This window comes from Nomascus leucogenys, chromosome 9 (genome assembly GCF_006542625.1).
Source record: "Nomascus leucogenys isolate Asia chromosome 9, Asia_NLE_v1, whole genome shotgun sequence".
Classification (NCBI taxonomy): domain Eukaryota; kingdom Metazoa; phylum Chordata; class Mammalia; order Primates; family Hylobatidae; genus Nomascus; species Nomascus leucogenys.
The window spans coordinates 14,510,969-14,530,174 of NC_044389.1; the positions used below are offsets into that span (position 1 = coordinate 14,510,969).

The 19,206-nt window shown below is 52.0% G+C and overlaps 1 protein-coding gene across 2 annotated transcripts; it reads left to right on the forward strand.

The window, feature by feature from the left end:
- Nucleotides 1-13,320: 13,320 nt before the first annotated feature.
- On the forward strand, nt 13,321-17,437 carry PHLDA3 (pleckstrin homology like domain family A member 3). 2 transcript variants are annotated; one of them, XM_030818668.1, is made up of 3 exons: nt 13,321-13,664; nt 14,025-14,632; nt 16,755-17,437. In XM_030818668.1, exon 2 carries the CDS (start codon nt 14,187-14,189, stop codon nt 14,568-14,570), a length of 384 nt encoding a protein of 127 aa, XP_030674528.1. In that variant the 5' UTR covers nt 13,321-13,664; nt 14,025-14,186; the 3' UTR covers nt 14,571-14,632; nt 16,755-17,437. The 2 variants fall into 2 exon arrangements, with proteins under 2 accessions (XP_030674528.1, XP_030674527.1); XM_030818667.1 differs by lacking the exon at nt 13,321-13,664 and adding an exon at nt 13,684-13,802.
- Nucleotides 17,438-19,206: the final 1,769 nt, after the last annotated feature.

Sequence of the window (19,206 nt, forward strand, 5' to 3'; positions counted from 1 at the left end):
CCTATTTCCCAGATGACCAGCTCCAACAGTGGCCTTGACAGAGCCCCCTCCTTGACTCTGAGAAAGGGACCTATGCATGCATAACATCCATCAATGGTGCAGTGCAATAGAAAAGCGCAAGATGACCAGGAGAAGAGCTGGAGGAGTTCAGGGAATGCCAGCCCAGGGTGGGCACTGGCTAGGAGTTCTGCAATCCGGGTCAAGGGCTCCATCTTGGTAACCCCTCTGGCTCCAGCACAGGGGGTGGCCCACGAAAGGTGCTCCGGACAAGTTTCTGCAGCCAGGAGGACCGCTGGTTCCACACACACAGGTGGACCCTCCTGTCTGGGAGGGGCCTACAGGAGTGGCCCGGATGGGAGCCTTTGGGGCCCAAAGCTGGAGAGAGGCTGCCCTCTGCTGGCTGCTCAGGAGGGCCTGTCGGCGACCATCCTGTCCCTTTCACCACTAGCTGTCTTGCTCTCGGGCCACTGTCTTTCAGTGCAGCTGGGCAAGGGGCCCTGACGCACCTCCTGGAAATAAGACCTGGGTAAAGGCAGTGGGCTGTAAGCCAGCTGCGGCCAGGCCAGGAAGCACTCACTGGACGGTGAAGGGCCAGCCAGGGGGGCGCAGCAAGGAAGGAGGAACACCTGCCAGGGGAGGCACTTGGGGAAGGAGGGTCGGCTGACGGGGAGGGGGCCCAGCATCCGCAAGCGCGGCGCTTGCGCCGTCCCAGGAGACACCAGGTGGTGCTGTGAGGTCAGGGCAAAAGGCAGGCGCTGCGTTTCCGCGCACCCCACGCCCTCCTCCTCTCTCCGTGGACTCTGAGGACTCAGCTCCTGCTCAAGACAGCGCAAGGGTCTAATCCCCGACGCTCACTTCTCCTTTGAGGGTTGTCGCGCTTCGGGGCCCTGTGGAATACCAAACCCTCACCAAAGAGTGAGCAAGGACTTTTTTTTTAAAGACAGAGTTTTGCTCTTGTTGCCCAGGCTGGAGTGCAATGGTGCGATCTCGGCTCACCGCAACCTCCGCTTCCCGGGTTCAAGCGATTCTCCTGCCTCAGCCTCTGAGTAGCTGGGATTACAGGCATAAGCCACCCCGCCCGGCTAATTTTTGTATTTTTTTTTGGTAGAGACGGGGTTTCTCCATGTTGGTCAGGCTAGTTGGTCTCGAACTCCCGACCTCAGGTGATCTGCCCACCTCGGCCTCCCAAAGTGCTGGGATTACAGGCATGAGCTACCGCACCCGGCCAGGGTGAGCAAGGTCTTTATGTCCACTTAGGTATTTCTTTTCTCGTTTCTGTCATCTCCGAGCAAGGTGTCCAGGGCGACCTCGGGAGAATGTATTTGGTGGGAGCTATGCCCAGCTGCAGGAGCGGTCGAGCCCTGGGCTTTTTAGGATGTGATGGAAAACAGCTGCCCCTCCCGATGGGCGGCAGGCCCAGCCTCCTCGGGCTGCCCTTCTCCAAGAGCCTTAGCAAATTTTCCGGGTCACCTGAGAGGCTGGGGAGGGACAGGAAGACCAGGAGGCCGACTGGAGGGTGAGGATAGAGATCTTGGGTAGCCGGGGTTGGGGGGCGTTAGAGCTGCTATTAAGTGTGGGAGTGATCCCTGAATCAAGGGCCACAGAAATTATTCCAGGGGGGCACCCAATCGCTTCTTGGCCTTTTGGCTAAGATCAAGTGAGGGGGGCACCCAGCGAGGAACGATCCCCCGATTTAGATCAGTGGAGGTGATGTGGCGGAGTGAGGAACACAGGGATTAACTACTTAACGGTCCGGCCCTCCCCGCACCTCGCCCCCGTGCCACGCCCAGCCCTGGCCCCGCCTCCAAGCCCAGCCTTTATTCTGAGAATCACTGGGGAAGCCTTTAAAAATGGATTCCCAGCCCCACCCCTAGAGATTCTGATTCGGTTGGCCTGCGTGGGGCCTGGGAATCTGTATTCGACAAGCTCCTCAGGTGATTCTCTGACGCTCGCCCGGGCTCAGCCGGGCTTGAGAGTCTGCGGACCAGCCCAGCCTCCCAGTAGGTGCCGGCCTCCACCCGGCCGCTCAACCTCAACCACTTAGCTGCCAACAGCTCCGCGCCCCGCCCCGCCCCGCAGCTGGGGCTGCCTCTGAACAGTTCTAATGATTAGAGAGGACTTCCTGGAACTTCCTATTTCTGTCCCCTAGAGTCATCCAGAACAGGTCTAATCCCTCTCCTGCATGACAGCGCTTCAGAGATTTGAAGACAGCTGTCGGCTGCCTGAGTCCGCCCGAGTCCGCCCCTCCCCACCAGAGATCCCCTGGCCTTTCAGCGCTTCCTGATGGAGGCACCAGGGAGCCCAGTGAGTCCAGTGGAGGAGGAAAAACACAGCCAGGGGTTGGGGGCCGTCCAGTGGCCAGAGAAACAGACTGGGGACTTGCAATAGGTCAAAGGGACAAAACAGAGGCAGCTCCCCCTGAGAAACGCCTGTCCCCTGCCTTTCTAGGGTGCAACTTCCTCCAACCTAGTCTTCCTTTGGACATTTTGGAAACATTATTATTCATCCAACTTGTGTGCTTACTATATGCTATAGAATGTTTGAAGACCTTTAATGTATTAACTCACTTAATTCTCACATTACTCATCCATCTTGTGTGCTTAATATATGCTATAGACTGTTTGAAGACCTTAAATGTATTAACTCATTTAATTCTCACAATGGCCCTATGAAGTAGGTGCTGTCATTTTACCCACTTATAACTGATCAAACTGAAGCCAAGAACCAAAGAACAATTCAGCAACCCTCTCAAGGTCAAATTGAGCAGGATATAAATGCAGGCAGCTGGGTCCAGGTCCCATCCCTGCAGTGCCATACCTAACATCCTTGCCTTAAGAAGAGACAGTTACGTACTGGGAGTATGAGGCCAGGTGCTGGAACAGTGAGTTAGGACCATAGCAATAGCTAACAGTTATTGAGCACATACTATGTGCCTGGCTCTGGTCTAGATGTTTTCTTATTTGATCCTCATATAAGCACTAGGAGGTACTTATATTATCCCTTTATTATATAAGAGGAAACAGATATTCAGTGAATTTTAAAGAGACTTACTCAAGTCCCTGGCAAGTGGTGGAGCCAGGATTGGAACCAGCTGTGTGACTTTGGGCCTGCCTCCTCCCCTCTGGGTGTCAGCTCCTCATTTGTGAAGTGAAGATGCTGGCCTAAATTAGTTCTGAGGAAATGCTTCTCAAGCTTTAATGTGCATATGAATCTCCTGGGGATCTTGTTAAAATGCAGATTCTAGTTTTGGGTGGGGCCTGAAATTGGACATCTCTCACAAGCTCCCAGGGGGAGGTAGTGCTGATGTTGCTGATCCTGGGACCACACTTGAACAGCCAAGCTTCAGGGGATCCACCCAACTCTGATGTCCCGAGTTTATGGGCCTAGAAAGACTCACCCTAAAGGCCATGAAAATTCAGGAAGCAGATTATCATGAATAAAGCCTTTAGTGGGCATTTTCCATGCCTGGACAAGCCCTTAGTGCCTTTTCAGAAGCACCTGCTCCTGAACCTTCTACATTTCCACTCTGTTGACCTCAGCCTGACTCTTCCAGAGAGTTCAAGGGCTTGGTCCCAGGCCAAGGGGGATTGTCGCTGCCTACTGGGGGAGTGAAGAGGTATCTCTGTGGCTCTGCCTTCTGGGTACCCAGCAGTCCCATGGCAACCACACTGTCTAGTCCTTTAAGGGATGTTCACAGATATTCCTGGGCACACAGTAATATCTACGTTTACATTTAGGGGTTCCATTTGGCCTCCTCCCTTGAATTTTGATGTGGTGATGTGGCTTGCAGTGGCTTCTAATTGAGACCAGAAGTGTCACTTCTGAACAGACTTCTTTTTTTTTTTTTGAGATGGAGTTTCACTCTTGTCGCCCAGGCTGGAGTGCAGTGGCGCGATCTCGGCTCACTGCAACCTCTGCCTCCCAGGTTCAAGCAGTTCTCCTGGCTCAGCCTCCTGAAGTAGCTGGGATTACAGGCGCCTGCCACCACACCCAGCTAATTTTTTTGTAGTTTTATTTGAGACGGAGTTTCATCATGTTGGCCAGGCTGGTCTTGAACCCCTGACCTCAGGTGATCCACTTGCCTCGGCCTCCCAAAGTGCTGGGATTACAGGCATGAGCCACCATGCCTGGTCATCTGAGCAGACTTCTTTAATAGACATGGTGTAAGTTTTCATGTCCCTTTTCCCTGTTGTGGAGAGTGTGGAAGTAGGTGTTGTGATGGAACCTCCAGCAACCTGGATATGTGTATATCTCAATGAGCAGAACCTCCCCTGCCAGCTCAAGTAGGACATATGGTATGAGTGGGAAGACCTTTGCTATGTTAAGCTATTGGGTTTAGGAGGAGTTTGTTAGTACAGCATAACCTAGCCCATCCTGACTAGTACACATACCAATATCACCTTAGATAGGCCGAGTCAAGTATGGAGACCATGTTTCTACAAAGTCAGGATTGTGGCCTGTCAAAGATCTAATGCTTAACTCTGGGATCTTCTTCAGTAGGAGGGAATATCTTCTTGCAAAAGTAGGGCGGGATTCCTAAAGATGTGAACTCTTCCTCCCCTTCTTTTGCTAGTCCCTGTTAAGTAGAGAACTCTGATTCACCCATTTGCCATTGTGTCCCTAAAGTCTAGCCCAGGGCCTGAATTAAGAATTAAGTATTCTTAATTCTTAATTCACACACAATGGGATTTACTCTGAAGTTTCTTTCTATGAATCTTCCTGTAGATCACATCCAAGAATATGCCATGAGCCTTCCTCCCCTCCCTAAGCCCCTCCACGCACCCCTCTGCCTTGAGCAATTTGTTAATTTCTCCTTGACCTAAGCCTCAGTCTGGACAACTCACAGCCTCCTTCTCTGCCTGATCTTGACAATGGCACTGCATAGGAGCTTCCCTGTTATCAAAGTCATACTCATGAATAATAATCTTTATAACTCTCATGATGAAACATTTGAAAATCAGAGGCAAGTGGTAAAAAACTCATCCATGATCTCCTCACCTCGAAGGAACTGCTGTTGACACTGTGACCTTTCCTTTCCTATTTTCCTCCGTGCATTCCCCCTCCCCCCCATACTTTTAGGGAGAGCCTATGAATGTCTTCTATTTAGGAGGTGAGGGAAAAGCCACCCACAAATGCAGAAAATGGCAGAGCCGGAAGGGGACTTATGAATCCTTCAACCAACTCCCTTACATTACCATTGAGAATGCTACTTTATACTAGTCTGGGTGCAGATGTGTGAAAAGTAAAAATAAATGTCTGGCAAGACCCAAACCAAGCTAAGTGATTGTTGTCTCTGGGATTGGGGGACTAGAAGGGTGGTGAAAATACACTGTCATGTTTTGAATCTTTTGCAACAAAAATGTATTCAAGTATTACTTACATTTAAGGCACATTATTACCAGAAGAAAAAAGAAAGCGACTTTTATGTCAAGGGTTTCATGGCTATTATTGGCATATTGGTTGAGGCCACTAGTTTCCTGGGTATCAGTCAGTCTCCTCCTAGTGTCCTTGCCCCTTGGTCAAGTGTCCTCAAGGAAGAGATTCATTCCAGGGCAGCCCATTTTTTCCTACAACATGGGCACCCAGATGCCAAGATGGCATGGGAAAAAGGAAAATTCTGCAGGCCCTAACCTGAACCATGAGCCCACAAGTCCAATCTCTGTAAGACCCACGCTGGGATCAAATGCCTTCAAGCCCAGACTCAGCCCCATCAGAGAGGGGCAGTAGGTGCTCTCAAGACGAAAGGGATTCCTGGTGAATCAGGAAAGTTATTGGGCTGGAAAGTGATTAAAGGGCTGAGCGTGGGAGGGGATTTCCACTGAGAGAGCCAGGCCCAGGAGCAAGCCTGGGCGGGTCGGCTGCAGAGTTGCTGCCCACTTGAAGTCTGTCGCAATGGTGCCCATAAAACCCAAGTCATCAGAGACTTGAAACCTCGGTGGGGTTTTTCCTTCTGTTTCCCTTTAGAAAAACAGAGATCCAAGGAAACCCCAAAGCCCTGGAACGGAGGGCTGTACATCAAAGGGGTGCGAGCAGGTCAGGAGAAGTCTGAGGGAGAGGTCAGCTGGAGTGGGTCTCCCAGCCCCCACCTCCCAGGGAGAGGAGAGCAGTGAGGGACCTGTGGATTGGAGGGTGAGTGCACAGAAGCCTGAAGGGAGAAGCAGGGTGGGGAGGAGCAGGGCTGTGAACAGACCCATTTTCATGCCCTACCTAGGTGAGGAGGCACTACCTGGCCTGAGGAATCCAGGGAACAGGTTGAGGAAGCAGTAGCGATATTTTCTTTTCTTGCCTATACAGGGGTTCCATAGCTCCCATAAACTAGCCAGGCTTTTTTTTTTTTTTTTTCAAATATGCACTAAATCTGCAAGATAGAACTTGACAGCCTTCATTTTACAGATGAGGAAACTGAGGTCAGAGAGAGGAAGTGATTGTGTAAGGTGTCACCAAGCTTGGGTTAGGACATGGGTGTCCCGTCTCCTGAGTGCTCCTTCCCCTCCACCAGTGGTTCTCACACGTGTGCATCAGAATCACCTGGAGGGCTTGTTAAAACACGGATTGCTGGGCTCCAAACCCAGGTCTGGGGTGGAGCCTAGAATTTGTATTTCTAACAAGTTCCCAGCTGATGCTGACTCTGCTGGCCTGAGACTACATTTTGAGAACTGCTGCTCTAGACCCTTGCTATCTAAAGTATGTTCTGTTGACTAGCAGCATCAGTGTTACTTGGAAGCTTCTAGAAGTGCAGAATCTCAGGTCCTACCCTAGACCTATTCCATCAGAATCTGCGTTTGCAAGATCCCCAGGTGATCCGTTTGCACATTACAGTCTGAGAAGCTCTGGTCTATGCCACACACCTCTTTCTGGACTGGGGGTCAAATTGAGGCAGCCTAGATGAGCCTTCCAACTCCAGTTGCCAGGGGATAATGGAATAGGTGCCCAGGGTCCTGTCGGGGAACAAGCCCCTTTTTTATGTTCCCCAAGGCTGGGGAGTTCTGTCCAGAATTGCAGAGACAGGAGGGGCTGCATGCTCAGCTCTCGGTTTGCTCAGTTCTGGTGTACACACCTGACATCAGGAGGCTCTATGTGCCCACCTTGGGGAATCCTGGGAATGCCTGGAGGCCAACAACTGCCATTCAAGCCTCTAAATCAACCCTTGCTCTGAAGCCAGCCCTTGTGTTTGAAATTCTATTTCAAGAACTTATGTAATACCTATGTGTTTATTTTATTTTAAAAATATGCCTAATACATGAGTATGACGTTCAAACCATATTGAAGCATGCTCATAAAATGACAGGCATTCTCACACTGCCCATCCCCATCCTGGACATTCCATAAGTAACATATCACTGTGAATTGAATCCTGTTAGATATAACCTGTACAACGCAGATGGACTTTGTTCATTGTGGCCATGCTGTATACCTTATTAACTTACTGTACTGTAATGTTTCCCCATGAAACAACATATTTCAGGCATCTCAACCTACTAAGACCTGTAGATCTGTTTATTTTTAACTGCTGCACTGCATGAACATTTATATGTACTGTGCAGTTAACTAGATTTTTAGAGAAGCAATGCATGCACAGGATTTAAAAAATCAAAAAATACAGATTGGTGAACAATGAAAAAACAAAAGTCTCTATCTTTCTTCTTCATTGTTACCTGGAGAAACTGTTAACAATTTATTTTACATTTTTATTTACTTTTCTAAACAGGGTCTTGCTCTGTTGCCCAGGCTGGAGTGCACCGGTGTGATCATAGCTCACTGTAGCCTCAAACTCCTGGGCTTAAGCCATTCTCCCACCTCAGACTCCTGAGTAGCTGGGACTACAGGCATGTGCCCCACTGTAGCTATTTTTTAAAAAAATTTTTTGGAGAAACAAGATCTTACTATATTGCCTAGGCTGGTCTCAGACTCCTGGGCTCAAGTGATCCTCATGCCCTAGCCTCCTAAGGTGCTGAGATTACAGGCAAACCATTTATTTTTGGTATTTAATTAAAATACTTAATTTTTGTAATAGTTTTGGATGTATAGTAAATTTGAGCAGATAGAACAGAGTTCCTGTATACCTACCCTTCCCCCATAGTTTCTCCTATTATTAACATCTTGCATTAATGTACTATATTTTTTACAATGAATGAGCCAATATTGATACATTTACTATTAACTGAAGTTCATAGTTTAAACTCACTCTTTTTTTTTTTTTTTTTTTTTTTTTTTTTTTTTTTTTTTTGAGACGGAGTCTCGCTCTTTCACCCAGGCTGGAGTGCAGTGGCGCGATCTCGGCTCACTGCAGGCTCCGCCCCCTAGGGTTCACGCCATTCTCCTGCCTCAGCCTCCCGCGTAGCTGGGACTACAGGCGCCTGCCACCTCGCCCCGCTAATTTTTTGTATTTTTAGTAGAGACGGGGTTTCACCGTGTTAGCCAGGATGGTCTCGATCTCCTGACCTCGTGATCCGCCCGCCTTGGCCTCCCAAAGTGCTGGGATTACAGGCGTGAGCCACCGCGCCCGGCCTAAACTCACTCTTGTTATATGGTTCTGTAGGCTTTGATAGATGCATAATGTCACGTATCCACTATTATAGTATCATACAAAATAGTCTTGCTGCCCTAAAAATCTCCTTTAACCATCTAGTGGTTTCCATTATTGTTTTAAATAATGCAGTTACATTCTTTTTATTAGTTCATTAACTCTAGATTGCATTGATCATTTCCCCTTCTCTGCATTATCCTTTTCCACCTCCCAGTTTTTGTCAGGTACATTGCCATTTCATTTTTTCATTCAATAATTATTCGTTCAGTCCTACAGTATATTAGGCAATGTTCCAGGTGCTGGAGCCACAGGGGTAAAAAAAATAGATAGGCTGGACGCAGTGGCTCACGTCTGTAATCCCAGCACTTTGGGAGGCCGAGGCAGGCAGATCACGAGGTCAGGAGATTGGAACCATCCTGGCTAACACAGTGAAACCCCATCTGTACTAAAAATACAAAAAATTAGCCGGGCATGGTAGCGGGCGCCTATAGTCCCAGCTACTCAGGAGGCTGAGGCAGGAGAATGGCGTGAACCCAGGAGGCAGAGCTTACAGTGAGCCGAGATCGCGCCACTGCACTCCAGCCTGGGCGACAGAGCGAGACTCTGTCTCAAAACAAAAACAAAAACAAAAACAAAAACAAAAACAAAAAACAAACTCCCCGCTAGCATACAGCCTCCAAGTAAAGGAGATAGACAATAAATAAGAAAAATACAGAGTTGTGGATGCTAATATGTGCCATAGAGAAAAACTGAGCAGGGACAGGATACAGTGTGTGTATCTACGTCTATGGAAGGGGGTTGTGGCTTTAAACAGGGTGTTGGGAGAAGACCCCATTGAGAGGGTAATATGTGAACAGAGCTTAGTGTGGTGAAAAAATGAACCATTTGGTGATCTGGGAGAGAGGATTCCAGACAGTGAGGACAGCAGGTGCAAAGGCCCTGAGGAAGGATGGTTGCCAAGTTCAAGGGATGGTGAGGACTGTGGCTGGAGCCAGGGAGAGAGGAAAGTACAGGAGGTAAGATCAGAAAGTGAAGAGCAGGTCTTAGAGGGCCTTGCAGGTAGCATCAATGACTTTGGCTTTACTCAGAATGAGATGAGAAGGCTCTGGTGGCTTTTGAGCAAAGGAGTGATATCATCCTTAGTTTTAAAGTTTTTGCGGTATTAATGTATGTCTTGTTTTGTTAATAAATTGTCTTCAACACTTTTCTTTAGATTGAGTCTAACATTTATGAAGAATTTATATAAGATTAAGTAGATAGCCAGGCGTGGTAGCTCACGCCTGTAATCCCTGCACTTTGGGAGGCTGAGGCTGGTGGATTGCCTGAGGGCAAGAGTTTGAGACTAGGCTGGCCAACATAGTGAAACCCCATCTCTACTAAAAATACAAAAAATTAGCTGGGCATGATGGTGGGTGCCTGTAATCCCAGCTACTAGGGAGGCTGAGGCAGGAGAATCGCTTGAACCCGGGAGGCGGAGGTTGCAGTGAGCCGAGGTCACGCCATTGCACTCCAGCCTGAGCAACAAGAGCAAAACTCAATCTAAAAAAAAAAAAAAAAAAAAAAAGGATTAAGTAAATATAGAAAACAAAAGCTATGTTACTTTTTGCATCTCTCTGGGTCTCATTCTTGCCTCTATCCCACCTTATTCCCATCTTTCTTTCCACCTTGTCCTGGGTAGCCACCCAGAGGGACCCCTCCTCTCCACTTGGACTTCCTCCTTCTCACACAGGTGTGGAGGTGGTGTGGCTCAGCCCTAGCTAGAACCATTTCCAGCACATTCTTCCCTGGGGCCATTTTGTAGTCTAGCCTGTTCCAGCCGGACTTAGATTTACTGACGGTGCAGATCCGCTTTCCCTTTGGGGTGGGCAGAGGGAGGAGCCAGCTCTGGGCTGCTACCACGGGACATTTTGTCCATCAGCCCGATGTGGAGTTAACAAGTCAATGAGAATTGAGTAAGTGGTGGGGCACGGTGGCTCATGCCTGTAGTCCCAGCACTTTGGGAGGCCGAGGTGGGCAGATCATGAGGTCAGGATTTCGAGACCAGCCTGGCCAACATGGTGAAACCCCATCTCTACTAAAAATACAAAAATTAGCCAGGCATGGTGGCAGGCGCCTGTAATCCCAGTTACTCAGGAGGCTTAGGCAGGAGAATCACTTGAGCCCAGGAGGCGGAGGTTGCAGGGAGCTGAGATTGTGCCATTGCACTCCAGCCTGGGTGACAAAGTGAGACTCCATCTCAAAAAAAAAAAAAAAGAATTGGGTAAGTATCTCTAGGGCCCAGCACTGCTCCAACCTTCTTGGTTAAGTCAGAGCTCCTGTTCCAGGGGATGGGTAGGGATACCTCAGCAGGAAGGGAGGAGCAGCACCAGCGCTCTCTGCACGCTGCTCCCCTGGCTTTTGAGTTCTTCTTGGTCCTTCTGATGGCCCAAATAATCCAGCCTGGGCCTGAGCCTCTCCTAGATGTGGCTACCAGGCAAGATGCCAGTTCTAGGGAAAGATTTAGAAAGAATCATCTCCCCTAGTCCCAGAGGTCATGAGATTGGGGGACAGGATTCCAGGTTCCAAGGACCCATTCAGGCCTCCAGGAAGACGTTGTGGTGTTGGGAACTGGATGCTTAGCTGATGAAGACCCTTCCAGCAGTAGAGTATGTCCTGCTAAATTTCCTCCAATGGCCCCCTCTTTATCTGCTCACTCTTGCTATCCAATATTCCCTTCTCCTGTGTCCAAAAGCCCGCTACCTCGCAACTCAGTAAGCTGAAGAGAAAAGTATGGGTGACTGGATCATTTCTAAACGAACTATGTGGAGTCAGATGTTCATGTATGGGCAGTATGGGTGTGTATCATCAAATGATCCTGGGCCCTGTTAGCTACCATGCATTCTCATCTGGACTTTGCCATTTTCAAAGCCATGTGACCCCGTTTTCATTATCTGATCTCTCTGGGTCTCGTTTTTCTCATCGGTAAAACGCCCACAGTGATAATAATATCTGTCTATCATGAGCATCTACAACATGTGAGAGGGCTCTGTACAAGGCCCATATAACTGTGAATCCACCTGGAACTGGAAAGAGTATGAATGAGTCCCAGACCCAGTGTGGGGAGAAGAGGAACTGGTAGAGATAAAACAGCAGTGGCTCACGCCTGTAATCCCAGCACTTTGGGAGGCCAAGGCAGGTGGATCACCTGAGGTGGGGAGTTTGAGACCAGCCTGACCAACGTGGAGAAACCCTGACTCTACTAAAAATACAAAAAATTAGCCAGGCGTGGTGGCAGATGCCTGTAATCCCAGCTACTTGGGAGGCTGAGGCAGGAGAATCGCTTGAACCTGGGAGGCAGAGGTTGCAGTGAGCCGAGATCGCACCGTTGCACTCCAGCCTGGGCAACGAGGGCAAAACTCCGTCTCGAAAACAAAAACAAAACAGAACAAAAAAATGAGTTAGGGGCAGAGCCTGATCTAGGGCCCTTTTTCCTCAGGGAGAGAACTTTGGATCATGGCAGGACTGTGCCAGGTTGGTGCACCCAGAAGACCCCTGTGGAGTGGTGGGGAGGAGCCATGGGAGGGCAGGGCTGGCAGACAGGCTGAGACCTTGTGGGTCCCTCAGGTAGGGCCGTGGCCACCTCGAGCTCCCTCCTCTGCTGCTCCCTGGGCCTCAGGAGACACCTGTCTTTGTCTTTTCTTTTATGCCACTGTCTACTCCCTCTCCTGGAGGGGCATTCTGGGAGTTAGGAGTTAGTTGTCGTCACACGTGTGTGTGTGTGTGTGTGTGTGTGCGTGTGTGTGTGTGTGTGTATAAAGAGGTATGGATGAGACACTGACAGTTCCCTTCTCTCATCTCCTAACTTTGGGGCTGCAGAGGAGGGCACTCCTATCCCCACAACAGGACCTTCCCTGTATCTGTTAGGCTCTGCTCTTTGGGCAGGAGGATGGCAACACAGGGTATAAGTACAAAGAGGTCTTATTACTGTCATTACTACATATCATTACTCCCGTAAGAATCTACTATTAACACGTTGATGAATAGGCCCTTAAGAAACTGTGGGCCTGGAGGAACTGACCAAGATGGGGGCGGAATGAGGACCTAGGAGAGCCCTCTTCCAGTGCCTGGCTTAATCTCAGGGCCCCCATCATTCTCTAAAGGGAATAAGAGTGGGGAGAGGGGAGGAAGAACATTTATTGAGACTCAGAGTTGCCAGGTCCTGTCTTGGGTCTTTCACAAATGTTATCTAACTTGTTCATCAGGACAGCCCCATGAGATGAGAATAAATTAATCCTCTTATTCGACAGATGAGGAAATTGACGGAGGTCAGTAAAGTTGCCCCAGGTGGGCAGGACACAGCAAACAAGGGAGAAGAGGTTTGAACTCAACTCTGCAAAGCTCTTGTCTTTACACAATATTCTAGCCAGAACGGAAAGAGACCTCTCCCTCTGCGTTCCCCTCCAGCTCTGTCTGCGGCAGAAGTCCATTCTTTGGGGAGGCCGAGGGAGGATAGAATCTGTGGAGCGGAAGGAGCAAGGTTGGAGCTGCGCTTACACCTGGGACTGGCTGTGCCATCGGTCCAGCGTCGGCGCCTGCAAGTGTGCGGTGGAGAGGACCGCAGACGGTGGCATTCCCAAGTCACGGAGGGGGTCCCTCCTCCCCCACTACGAGGAGGGCATGAATGACCTCAAGCCTCAGCTCTCCTTTGTTGGCACTGGCTACTCTCTACAGGCCTCCCCGCGCAGTGCATGAGGGTAGGAGTAGGAGCAGGTGAACTATCCAAGCAGAGGCAGCGATGGACAGCCTCTCTTGGGTCCTGCACAGAGAAATCGGGCGATGGAGGAGGAACCCAACATAGGCTTGATGCAGAGGCTGGGGGCTCTATGGCCTGCCAAGTCGCCAGCAGCTATCTGACGCGTAACATGCAACTGGTGCCACTGCGCGTTCGCCAAGCAAGCCCACCCCCTTGCTAGCAGCGCTCTCTCCAATCGAGGAGATGCGCCTTTCCCCTCCCTTCCCCGCCATCTCCCCCTTCATTCAAGGCCTGGGGGAGCTGCGTTTCCGAGAAGCGGCAGACGGCAGCCAGAAGGCTTGGGCTGTTGAGTAAGCAGCCCCCGTCTCAGTCCCGGCCCTCCCCGCCCCGCGCCCTGCGCTTCCAGTGAGTGACTGAGCCCCCGCTGCGGCCCCGCCCCCGGGGCCCTGCCAGAGCTGGTTCGCGGCGCGGAGGGGAGGGGAGGGCCGGCCAGGGTAGGAATGCGCGGCGGGCGGGCGGCGCAGGAGGCGAGCTGCGGAACATGTAAGGGCACATCCCGCGAGCTGCCGCCCAGCGCGCAGACAGAGCCCAGGGGAGCAAGAGAACGGGCGGGCGGCGGGGCTTACGGGCTAGGGAGGCACGGAGGCATCCGGCAGAGGCGGGTCGGGCTGGGCCAGCTGGGGTAGAGCGGAGGAGCGGGTGCCGGCTGAAGCGGGGCGGTGGGCGCGGAGCGCGTTGGGGGCACCGACACCACCTCGCCGGCAGCCGGGTGCTGAGGGCCGCGGTGTGGGCGCGCGGAGCAGTCAGGGCGCAGGTGGGCAGCGCGCACGGCCTGCCAGCCCGGGACGCCAGAATCCTGCGCTGCGGGGCCGAGAGAGGCGCCGCGCCTGCCGCAGGCTGGAGCTTCCCGCGAACCTCGGGGCGCCCATGACGGCGGCGGCGACGGCTACCGTGCTCAAGGAGGGTGTGCTGGAGAAGCGCAGCGGCGGGCTGCTGCAGCTGTGGAAGCGGAAGCGCTGCGTGCTCACCGAGCGCGGGCTGCAGCTCTTCGAGGCCAAGGGCACGGGCGGCCGGCCCAAGGAGCTCAGCTTCGCCCGCATCAAGGCCGTAGAGTGCGTGGAGAGCACCGGGCGCCACATCTACTTCACGCTGGTGACCGAAGGGGGCGGCGAGATCGACTTCCGCTGCCCCCTGGAAGATCCCGGCTGGAACGCCCAGATCACCCTAGGCCTGGTCAAGTTCAAGAACCAGCAGGCCATCCAGACAGTGCGGGCCCGGCAGAGCCTCGGGACCGGCACCCTCGTGTCCTAAACCACCGGGCGCACCATCTTTCCTTCATGCTACCCACCACCTCCGTGCTGAGGTCAAGGCAGGTAAGCCCCCAGGGGACTGGGCCCTCTTCTCTCCTTCCCTCCTTCTCTTTCCCCTACAGAGAGAATGAGGACTAGCATTCTACTTCAGAGCCGGACATCTTAGGGGAGGTTTCTGGGGCCAACTGAGGGCATGGGAGGCCTGGGCCAGTGGCCAACCCAGCAGATCCGGACTTTCCCCTGAGGCACCAGGTCGGCCGGTCCTGAATGTGATCCAGGTGTCTGAGAGGAAGGTGGAAGCCCTGGGAGGGGGATCCCTGGGTGAGATGAGCCTTCCTACAAGTTGGTTCAGCCCTGACTCAGGTGGAAGGAAGTAGAGGGAGGTTGGCCTGCACATTGCCCCAGGCTGTGGGCCTCTGCTTTCCATGCAGAGCAGGGCTCCTGGACTTCTGGCTTTCTGGCAGCTGAGGACAACTGAGGGTGGGGACGCGGATCGTGGAGACCGACCCTCTTTCCCTCTAGGTTGAATGCTTGTCATAAAGTTTGAGCATTGAATTGATGTAGAAAGACAGTATCTCCCAGTTAGCGAAGGCACCATCAAGGGTTGCGAATAGAGCCAAGGAGTCCGGCTCCCAAGGTGGGGCCTCAGTGGGCCGGCTTGGCTGGACTGGGCCTGAGGGATCCAGCTCCTCCTCTACGTGTGTGTGTGTGTGTGTGTGTGTGTGTGTGTATGGTTTTTTTTTGTTGTTGTTGTTTGAGACAGAGTCTTGCTGTGTCACCCAGGCTGGAGTACAGTGGTGTGATCTTGGCTCATTGCAACCTCTGCCTCCTGGGCTCAAGCAAATCTCCTGCTTCAGCCTCCAGAGTAGCTGGGATTACAGGTGCCTGCCACCACGCCCTGCTAATTTTTGTATTTTTAGTAGAGATGGGGTTTCGCCGTGTTGGCCAGGCTGGTCTTGAACTCCTGACCTCAGGTGATCTGCCTGCCTCGGCCTCCCCAAGTGCTGGGATTACAGGTGTGAGCCACTGCACCCAACTTATATATATATATTTTTGAGACAGGGTCTCTACCTGTTGCCCAGGCTGGTGCAGTAGCATAGTCATGGCTCACTGCAGCCTCAACAGCTTCAACCTCCTGGGCTCAAGCGATCCTCCCACCTCAGCCTCCAGGTAGCTGGGACTACAGGCACATGCCACCATGCCTGGCTAATTTTTTTTTTTGTAGATTTGGGGTTTCCCCATGTTGCCCATGATGGTTTCGAACTCCTGAGCTCAAGCAACTGCCCACCTTGGCCTCCCAAAGTGCCAGGATTACAGGCGTGAGCCACCGCACCTGGTCCCCATTCTTGACAGTGGGTTTTGAGCCCTAGGGCTCACTGTTGGGAGAGCAAGGGAGCTGGAGGATGGGCAACTGCGCCAGAGGCTAGGCCACTGATGCCAAGGGGTGGGGGCCTAGCTGTCTACCTGCCCGTGAGTGCCAGTCAGGCCTGGCTGGGCCAGGGAAGGAGAAGCTGGAGGAGGGCATGGGGCACTGGGGCAAGGTGGGTGGGTGCAGGATGGGGTCATGAGTTGTTATTTGTGATGTCTTAATCCTCTGTGAGCAGTAGGGCAGGGAGTGGGGGGCAGATTTGTGGTCAGGAAGGCCCAGGGGAGGGGCCAGGAATAGAATCTAGAAGCCCTGGCTCTCAGCCCTGTGTCCTCTTCCCCAGATGCCACTCCCTTCTTGTGAGAAGTAGGAGTAGGGCTGAGAAAGGATTTAGCCTTCCTTCTAGCCTTAATTTTTCCAGTGGAAACCTAGATCCCCCTCTCCCCACCACCACCTCCTAGGCGACCTTACCCGCCTACAGACATCTTCAACAATAGAGTCCTAGTGAGCCTGGGGCCCCATCTAGTGCCATACCCCGCTTTGATGGTCCTGTTAATGCCCTCCCACATTGTAGTTAGGGTTTAGCTGAGAAGTGGGGTATAAGGCAGACCCCCTGTGCTGAGGATTGATCCACATTGATCCCTCAGGTCTTGGGGGCCTGGGAGGAAGCAGATTCCCTTGACCACAGTATGTAGGCAAAAGATGTTTTCCATGTTTATGGAAAAGGCTGGGAAGGGTTGGTGTAAAATGCCCAAGCTCATAATAGATACTCCTTTCCCCAGTGTTGCCCCTGCTCTAACTGCTGTTCTTTCTTGCCAGCTTCGTTGTTCCCTCTGGTTGGTGGGGGCACGGCTGTGCTCCACGTGGCGAGGTGGAAGGCGTGGACGTGTGGAGGAGGCGCTGGAGCTGAAGGAATGGACGGGTCCTGGGAGGAGGGCAGAAGGCTCTGCAGGGCTGAGGATGAAGATTCAGCTCCCGGATGGTCCCAGACTCTCAGGACATGCCCAGCTCAGGGGCTTCGAGCCACAGGCCTGGCCTCATATGGCATGAGGGGGAGCTGGCATTGGTGCCCTCTCCCTGCTGTGGTCGTGTCCTCTGTCCTGCAGACTGCTCTTAGCCCCCTGGCTTTGTGCCAGGCCTGGAGGAGGGCAGTCCCCCATGGGTGCCGAGCCAACGCCTCAGGAATCAGGAGGCCAGCCTGGTACCAAAAGGAGTACCCAGGGCCTGGCACCCATGCCCACTCCAGAATGGCCTCTGGACTCACCTTGAGAAGGGGGAGCTGCTGGGCCTAAAGCCCACTCCTGGGGGTCTCCTGCTGCTTAGGTCCTTTTGGGACCCCCACCCATCCAGGCCCTTTCTTTGCACACTTCTTCCCCCACCTCTACGCATCTTCCCCCCACTGCGGTGTTGGGCCTGGAGGTGGTGGGGGTGGGGGGGGTTTGGCCATTACCATTTCACGTCTTTCCCCAAATGAAGATGCCCCGCAAGGGGCGGTAATCACAGTTTGCCGAGTGAAATTCTTTGCCCACAAAGACCCAGGGCTTGGAGCATCTCTCTCTCTATCCTTATTCTCCCAATTTGCAACCCATTCTGAAATCTCCAGCCTGGATAGGCAGAGACACTATAACCCCAGTAGACAGGGCCTTGGTGGTCCTAGGAAGGAGGGCCCATAGATTCTGGACCAAGGGATGTCAAGCTGGTCAGTTCAGTCCCTATAGATGCCTCTTCTACAGGAGGCTACCCTGTCCCTGCTACCCTGGGAGAAGCCTCAGCTTTCTGGGCAGAGCTTGTCTCCCTGTCATTTATACTCTCAGGCTTTATACATTTACACAGTAAGTTTTCCCTCCTGGAGGGTTAAAAGGAATAATTTCAACAGGGTGAAGGCCTGGCACGGTGGCTTACAACTGTAATCCCAGGACTTTGGGAGGCTGAGGTGGATGGATCACCTGAGGTCAGGAATTTGAGACTAGCCTGGCCAACTTGGTGAAACCCTGTCTCTAAAAACACAAAAATTAGCTGGGTGTGGTGGTGCACACCTATAGCCCCAGCTACTGGGGAGGCTGAGGCAGGAGAATTGCTTGAACCTGGGACGCAGAGGTTACAGTGAGCCGAGATCACACCGCTGCACTCCAGCCTAGGTGACAAGGCAGCGAGACGCAGTCTCAAAACAACAAAACAAAACAAAACGGGAGAACTGAGGTTACAGACAATAGCTGCCTGGAGTTATACAGAAAGTTGATTGGGTAACCCTGGACCTTTCCAGGCTATGGCCAGCCGTTGACTCTGCCTGCCTTTCCTCCGTTATTTTCCCATGTCTGACCTCCCCTGTTGCAAAGTAGTGGCCTACTACAGAGTCTCTCTGGAGGGAGCAAGGAGGCTCAGTGGCCCCGTTCAGCAATTCGAAGTCCCTTTAATTGTTTTGTGCTTCCAACCTGTTTCGTTCCCCTTCATATTTCTCTCGCCTTCCAATAAAAACTTCCCTGTTCTGTGCCTCAGTCCCTCAGAATCCACCAGAGGTTCATCTTGCTCATCTGATGTGTGAACTACATCACGCAGTTGAATGAGAATTTGTTAATTACAACAGAACTTTTATAAATATATCACTTATTGTATCCAATTGTACAATTGTCCATGGGTGGCTTAGTCCCACCATGGCAAATAAGCATCTGTTCATGCAACCCTAATCAGTGCTGAGAAAGATCAGGGCTCAACTGGAATTCTGTGATCAATTGGTGATGCCTGCCACGGGCTTTGGAAGAACGGTGGGGAGAATGGCGGCATTATCTGGGAGGTGGGCGTGGCTGGAGAGAAGAGGGTTGCCACCCCTCCCTTGATTCAAGCTTTGTTAACGGAAGGGGTTACCTTCTTCATCCTATATAACAGCAGCCTCTAAAATAGAATCTTTGGGCGGGGTGCGGTGGCTCACGCCTGTAATCCCAGCACTTTGGGAGGCCGAGGCGGGCGGATCACGAGGTCAGGAGACCATCCTGGCTAACATGGTGAAACCCCATCTCTACTAAAAAGACAAAAAAAATAGCTGTGGGTAGTGGCAGGCACCTATAGTCCTAGCTACTCCTAGCTGAGGCAGGAGAATGGCGTGAACCCAGGAGGCGGAGCTTGCAGTGAGCCGAGATCGCGCCACTGCACTCCAGCCTGGGCAACAGAGGGAGACTCCGTCTCAAAAAAAAGAAAAGAAAAAAAGAAAAAGAAATAGAATCTTTGCTCTTCAATCAAACCCGAGGGTAACTGATGGTGGGGGTTCAGGCATAAG

Excerpts from the sequence above, each read along its gene's own strand:
- PHLDA3 (XM_030818668.1), top strand. The coding sequence starts at position 14,187 with ATGACGGCGGCGGCGACGGCTACCGTGCTCAAGGAGGGTGTGCTGGAG.